Below are 7,713 nucleotides of genomic sequence, written 5' to 3'. Positions count from 1 at the left end.
ACTTGGTACAGCCAGGAGAGGACAGGGGCCTGGTTCCTCTCTACTCTACCTGGTACAGTGCTTTTGCTAATCTCTACCTGGTACAGCCAGGAAGGACTTGCTCATTCGGGGTTTTACCGGGGTTTTACGGGTTTCTGTAAAGCACTTTGTGTGACATCGGCTGATGTGAAAAGGGCTTTATAAAAAATACATTTGATTGATTGATTTATTGGTGCTCTGGGATCAGAGTCACAGACGAATGACTGAAGAAGTTCCATCGTCACCATGTCCATCGTGCCCGACCTCGGCAGCGCATTTACTAAACACAACGTCCATCCTCCTGTTCTCTCCCATGTCCAGTACCACGGCTGTGTCCTGCTCAAAATCATGGACTTTTATCGGAAGTTCTCCAGAGACAAGACAGAAATTATCTTGACCTCAGGGCCTGCTGGATGAATTGAAGGAATGCGTTCAAACAGTAAGTGTCTCAAACATTATAACTGCCTCCCAAATGGCACCCTATTTCCTACATAGTGCACTACTTTTGACCAGGGTCCATAGGGCTCTGGTTAAAAGTAGTGCACTATATGAAATAGGGTGCCATTTTTGGGGGGACACTTCCTATGTGAATTGAATGACCCGTCTCTCTGTGACGGTAGAGACTAAAACATAGACAAGATTTCCTGTGGCCTTTTTGTGTTTTCAGTGATTCTGTTACACTGCTCTGTAACCCAGCTAGTGTCTGTGTAGAAGACTCACATAAATCTTTCAAAGCAATTTGTGACATCATCTGACAAAGTACAAGTTTTTTACATTTTTTTTAAATAGATACGATTGTTTGATTGGCTGATTGTTTTGATTGGCTGATTGATTGATTGCAGGGAAAGATCTGTGAAAAGCTATACCAGGAAGCTGCTGGGGAGCCAGTAAATGAGGTAAACACAGGACGGCACTGACAATCAAACACAAAAGCACGTTAAAACATGTTTCAACCGCAATTAAACACACCACACGGGACACGTCAGCATGAGGTAATGAGCGACAACCTAATATATATATTTTTTAAAAACTTATTGTGTTTTATTTTCCCAGTCTAAGATAGAGGAAGATTTGGAGCTGCTGTCGAAGGATGCAGCCATTCTGCAGCTGCAGAGACTGGAGGGAGCCAGGAAAAAGGTGGGTTTCCACGTTACCTCTTAATCACCAGGGATGACACATCAATAACACTCAGGATGGGTTACAGAGAACATCACTGTGTGTTACATCTACTGTGCAAGCACGTGTCATGGACTGGCCTTAATAGCTTGTTTCTAGGTTCCTCCAATCAATCCATTTTAGAAGGCCATTTTGTTTGTTACATCAGAAGTACTGTTGTCACAAAGGTCTCTATAGTTACCCAGCCCAAACCTGAAGGTCTCTATAGTTACCCAGCCTAAACCTGAAGGTCTCTATAGTTACCCAGCCTAAACCTGAAGGTCTCTATAGTTACCCAGCCTAAACCTGAAGGTCTCTATAGTTACCCAGCCTAAACCTGAAGGTCTCTATAGTTACCCAGCATTAACCCAAAGGTCTCTATAGTTACTCAGCCTAAACCCAAAGGTCTCTATAGTTACCCAGCCTAAACCTGAAGGTCTCTATAGTTACCCAGCCTAAACCTGAAGGTCTCTATAGTTACCCAGCCTAAACCCAAAGGTCTCTATAGTTACCCAGCCTAAACCTAAAGGTCTCTATAGTTACCCAGCCAAAACCTGAAGGTCTCTATAGTTACCCAGCCTAAACCCAAAGGTCTCTATAGTTACCCAGCCTAAACCTGAAGGTCTCTATAGTTACCCAGCCAAAACCTGAAGGTCTCTATAGTTACCCAGCCTAAACCCAAAGGTCTCTATAGTTACTCAGCCTAAACCTGAAGGTCTCTACAGTTACCCAGCCTAAACCCAAAGGTCTCTATAGTTACCCAGCCTAAACCTGAAGGTCTCTATAGTTACCCAGCCTAAACCTAAAGGTCTCTATAGTTACCCAGCCTAAACCTAAAGGTCTCTACAGTTACCCAGCCTAAACCCAAAGGTCTCTATAGTTACCCAGCCTAAACCTGAAGGTCTCTATAGTTACCCAGCCTAAACCTAAAGGTCTCTACAGTTACCCAGCCTAAACCCAAAGGTCTCTATAGTTACCCAGCCTAAACCTGAAGGTCTCTATAGTTACCCAGCCTAAACCTGAAGGTCTCTATAGTTACCCAGCCTAAACCTGAAGGTCTCTATAGTTACTCAGCCTAAACCTAAAGGTCTCTATAGTTACTCAGCCTAAACCTGAAGGTCTCTATAGTTACCCAGCCTAAACCTGAAGGTCTCTATAGTTACCCAGCCTAAACCTGAAGGTCTCTATAGTTACCCAGCCTAAACCCAAAGGTCTCTATAGTTACCCAGCCTAAACCTGAAGGTCTCTATAGTTACCCAGCCTAAACCCAAAGGTCTCTATAGTTACCCAGCCTAAACCCAAAGGTCTCTATAGTTACCCAGCCTAAACCTGAAGGTCTCTATAGTTACCCAGCCTATACCCAAAGGTCTCTATAGTTACCCAGCCTAAACCTGAAGGTCTCTATAGTTACCCAGCCTAAACCCAAAGGACTCTATAGTTACCCAGCCTAAACCTAAAGGTCTCTATAGTTACCCAGCCTAAACCTAAAGGTCTCTATAGTTACCCAGCCAAAACCTAAAGGTCTCTATAGTTACCCAGCCTAAACCCAAAGGTCTCTATAGTTACCCAGCCTAAACCTGAAGGTCTCTATAGTTACCCAGCCAAAACCCAAAGGTCTCTGTAGTTACCCAGCCTAAACCCAAAGGTCTCTATAGTTACCCATCCAAAACCTAAAGGTCTCTATAGTTACCCAGCCAAAACCTAAAGGTCTCTATAGTTACCCAGCCTAAACCCAAAGGTCTCTATAGTTACTCAGCCTAAACCCAAAGGTCTCTGTAGTTACCCAGCCAAAACCTAAAGGTCTCTACAGTTACCCAGCCTAAACCTGAAGGTCTCTATAGTTACCCAGCCTAAACCCAAAGGTCTCTATAGTTACCCAGCCAAAACCTAAAGGTCTCTACAGTTACCCAGCCTAAACCTGAAGGTCTCTATAGTTACCCAGCCTAAACCCAAAGGTCACTGTAGTTACCCAGCCTAAACCCAAAGGTCACTGTAGTTACCCAGCCTAAACCTAAAGGTCTCTATAGTTACCCAGCCTAAACCTGAAGGTCTCTATAGTTACCCAGCCTAAACCCAAAGGTCTCTATAGTTACCCAGCCAAAACCTAAAGGTCTCTACAGTTACCCAGCCAAAACCTAAAGGTCTCTATAGTTACCCAGCCAAAACCTAAAGGTCTCTATAGTTACCCAGCCTAAACCCAAAGGTCTCTATAGTTACCCAGCCTAAACCCGAAGGTCTCTATAGTTACCCAGCCTAAACCCAAAGGTCTCTATAGTTACCCAGCCTAAACCCAAAGGTCTCTATAGTTACCCAGCCTAAACCCAAAGGTCTCTATAGTTACCCAGCCTAAACCTAAAGGTCTCTATAGTTACCCAGCCTAAACCTGAAGGTCTCTATAGTTACCCAGCCTAAACCCAAAGGTCTCTATAGTTACCCAGCCAAAACCTAAAGGTCTCTACAGTTACCCAGCCAAAACCTAAAGGTCTCTATAGTTACCCAGCCAAAACCTAAAGGTCTCTATAGTTACCCAGCCTAAACCCAAAGGTCTCTATAGTTACCCAGCCTAAACCTGAAGGTCTCTATAGTTACCCAGCCTAAACCCAAAGGTCTCTATAGTTACCCAGCCTAAACCCAAAGGTCTCTATAGTTACCCAGCCTAAACCCAAAGGTCTCTATAGTTACCCAGCCTAAACCCAAAGGTCTCTGTAGTTACCCAGCCTAAACCTAAAGGTCTCTATAGTTACCCAGCCTAAACCCAAAGGTCTCTATAGTTACCCAGCCTAAACCCAAAGGTCTCTATAGTTACCCAGCCTAAACCCAAAGGTCTCTATAGTTACCCAGCCCAAAGGTCTCTGTAGTTACTCAGCCTAAACCCAAAGGTCTCTATAGTTACCCAGCCTAAACCCAAAGGTCTCTATAGTTACCCAGCCTAAACCCAAAGGTCACTGTAGTTACTCAGCCTAAACCTAAAGGTCTCTATAGTTACCCAGCCTAAACCTAAAGGTCTCTATAGTTACCCAGCCTAAACCCAAAGGTCTCTATAGTTACCCAGCCTAAACCCAAAGGTCTCTATAGTTACCCAGCCTAAACCCAAAGGTCTCTGTAGTTACCCAGCCTAAACCTAAAGGTCTCTATAGTTACCCAGCCTAAACCCAAAGGTCTCTATAGTTACCCAGCCTAAACCCAAAGGTCTCTATAGTTACCCAGCCCAAAGGTCTCTGTAGTTACTCAGCCTAAACCCAAAGGTCTCTATAGTTACCCAGCCTAAACCCAAAGGTCTCTATAGTTACCCAGCCTAAACCTAAAGGTCTCTATAGTTACCCAGCCTAAACCCAAAGGTCTCTGTAGTTACCCAGCCTAAACCTAAATGTCTCTATAGTTACCCAGCCTAAACCTAAAGGTCTCTATAGTTACCCAGCCTAAACCTAAAGGTCTCTATAGTTACCCAGCCTAAACACAAAGAGCAAGCGAAGCAGAAGCACAGACAGGTTCCTCCAGCTAACACCGTCTGTTCCCTCTATGGTTGTGCAGGTGGTTGAGCTGTCCGAGAGGGCGACTCTGGACAAGGCCATGGCAGAGCTACAGCGTCTGGAGGACTACATTCAGGGAGGGGCCTTCGCAGGACCTCAGGAAGTCATCGGACCGCCAGGAACAACACACACACACACACACAGACACAGACACACGCGTTACCGTGACTACGTATACACAGTCCTGCGTTACAGGGACTACATTTACCGTCTTGATGTCACAAGTTTTACCCTCTTGAGCTGTCGTTGCTTGCAGCCATATTCCCTTAGACATGTTCTGACACGTCCCTGTTGTTTGTCTATGTCTTCATCTACTTTGGATAACTGTCAACAATTTGATTGGCTTGGAATTTTGAACTTGTCCAATATTCAGTTGGGGAGAATATTTGCGTCCACTGTTGCTGCTAGTACTGCATGTTTTGTTACTACTAGTACTACATGTTATGTTACTGCTAGTACTATATGTTATATTACTGCTAGTACTGCATGTTCTGTTACTACTAGTACTATATGTTATGTTACTGCTAGTACTACATGTTATGTTACTACTAGTACTATATGTTCTGTTTCTGCTAGTACTACATGTTCTGTTACTGCTAGTACTACATGTTCTGTTACTACTAGTACTACATGTTCTGTTACTACTAGTACTATATGTTCTGTTTCTGCTAGTACTACATGTTCTGTTACTGCTAGTACTACATGTTATGTTACTGCTAGTACTACATGTTATGTTACTGCTAGTACTACATGTTATGTTACTGCTAGTACTACATGTTCTGTTACTACTAGTACTACAGGTTCTCTTTCTACTAGTACTATATGTTCTGTTACTGCTAGTACTACATGTTATGTTACTGCTAGTACTACATGTTCTGTTTCTGCTAGTACTACATGTTCTGTTACTACTAGTACTACATGTTCTGTTACTACTAGTACTACATGTTCTGTTTCTGCTAGTACTATATGTTATATTACTGCTAGTACTACATGTTCTGTTTCTGCTAGTACTATATGTTATATTACTGCTAGTACTACATGTTCTGTTTCTGCTAGTACTACATGTTCTGTTACTACTAGTACTATATGTTATGTTACTGCTAGTCCTACATGTTCTGTTTCTGCTAGTACTACATGTTCTGTTACTACTAGTACTACATGTACTGTTACTACTAGTACTACATGTTCTGTTTCTGCTAGTACTATATGTTATATTACTGCTAGTACTACATGTTCTGTTTCTGCTAGTACTATATGTTATATTACTGCTAGTACTACATGTTCTGTTTCTGCTAGTACTACATGTTCTGTTACTACTAGTACTATATGTTATGTTACTGCTAGTCCTACATGTTCTGTTTCTGCTAGTACTACATGTTCTGTTACTACTAGTACTATATGTTATGTTACTGCTAGTCCTACATGTTCTGTTTCTGCTAGTACTACATGTTATGTTACTGCTAGTACTACATGTTCTGTTACTGCTAGTATTACATGTTCTGTTTCTGCTAGTACTATATGTTATGTTACTGCTAGTACTACATGTTCTGTTACTGCTAGTACTACATGTTCTGTTACTACTAGTACTACAGGCTCTCTTTCTACTAGTACTATATGTTATGTTACTGCTAGTCCTACATGTTCTGTTTCTGCTAGTACTACATGTTCTGTTACTACTAGTACTATATGTTATGTTACTGCTAGTCCTACATGTTCTGTTTCTGCTAGTACTACATGTTATGTTACTGCTAGTACTACATGTTCTGTTACTGCTAGTATTACATGTTCTGTTTCTGCTAGTACTATATGTTATGTTACTGCTAGTACTACATGTTCTGTTACTGCTAGTACTACATGTTCTGTTACTACTAGTACTACAGGCTCTCTTTCTACTAGTACTATATGTTATGTTACTGCTAGTACTACATGTTATGTTACTGCTAGTACTACATGTTATGTTACTGCTAGTACTACATGTTATGTTACTGCTAGTACTACATGTTCTGTTACTGCTAGTACTACATGTTCTGTTACTGCTAGTACTACATGTTATGTTACTGCTAGTACTACATGTTATGTTACTGCTAGTACTACATGTTATGTTACTGCTAGTACTACATGTTCTTGTGTACTGTGTATATATTCCATATGCTTCTCTGGAGTGTTGCTCTCCTACCGGACTGTATTACTTTATTTGAAGTAAAGCCATAGGAAAACATGTGTTTTCTCCAGATTGTCTGTACTTTCAGTGAAAGGTCTAATCTGTGACAGGGAATGCAGCCATTCAACTATAGATTTATCATGGCAGCATATCAATGGATGTTTTTAATTTTCTTTTTTTAATGAAAACACTGTCTGTGAAAAATAAATGTTAAAATAAAAATAAATGTTAAAATAAAAATAAATGTTAAAAAAAACACACTGAGGCCAATGAATGTATCACGTCTGTATTTAAACCTGTGTATCAATAAAAAGAGACGCCTGCAACACCTGCCTCAGTACGGCTCAGTATCCTACAACCTAGTGGAAAACCCTTCTCCTGTGGACCTGTGTGTAAGAGAGGGAGAGACTGGGAAGGAGGAGGAATCCCAGTTTGTACTCTGGAGATTCTATAAATCAGTTTGTATGTGGAAGTCTACCTAAGGAGTAGGACCTGGTATCTACACTGGAACCAATCTGCTATTCTCAACAGGATGAAGCTACGTAAAGAACTGGGACTGGTAATCAAGGACAAAGACTATTTAATCTCTCGAAGATTCCAATTCCGGGCAGAGGCCTGATGGGAGTTCCGGAGTGGAGTTTCCCTGTTTCCTCCCTCCTTTGTTATTTCTATTCAAAGGTTGCACCTTCGTGTCATGCCACTGTTATGAAAGTTATAGTGTGATAGTGGTGGCCTAAAGTTGTAACAAGCCCAGTCATTCATTGGGGAAGTTGTCAAAATATTTATTGGCAAAACAACTCTGCCTGCATTATCGTGTCGTCAAATTTACTTTAGACAGATGGCAATGTT

The 7,713-nt window shown here is 41.6% G+C and overlaps 1 protein-coding gene across 1 annotated transcript; it reads left to right on the top strand.

The window, feature by feature from the left end:
* Positions 1 to 426: 426 nt before the first annotated feature.
* On the top strand, positions 427 to 7,179 carry LOC135536949 (streptococcal hemagglutinin-like). Its single transcript, XM_064963168.1, has 4 exons — positions 427 to 457; positions 861 to 914; positions 1,072 to 1,155; positions 4,705 to 7,179. The coding sequence occupies exon 4, from the start codon at positions 4,744 to 4,746 to the stop codon at positions 6,904 to 6,906; it is 2,163 nt and encodes a 720-aa protein (XP_064819240.1). The 5' UTR covers positions 427 to 457; positions 861 to 914; positions 1,072 to 1,155; positions 4,705 to 4,743; the 3' UTR covers positions 6,907 to 7,179.
* Positions 7,180 to 7,713: the final 534 nt, after the last annotated feature.

The sequence above is a fragment of the Oncorhynchus masou genome, unplaced genomic scaffold, assembly GCF_036934945.1.
Source record: "Oncorhynchus masou masou isolate Uvic2021 unplaced genomic scaffold, UVic_Omas_1.1 unplaced_scaffold_6873, whole genome shotgun sequence".
NCBI lineage: Eukaryota > Metazoa > Chordata > Actinopteri > Salmoniformes > Salmonidae > Oncorhynchus > Oncorhynchus masou.
This window is presented reverse-complemented; position numbering and strand designations above follow the sequence as displayed.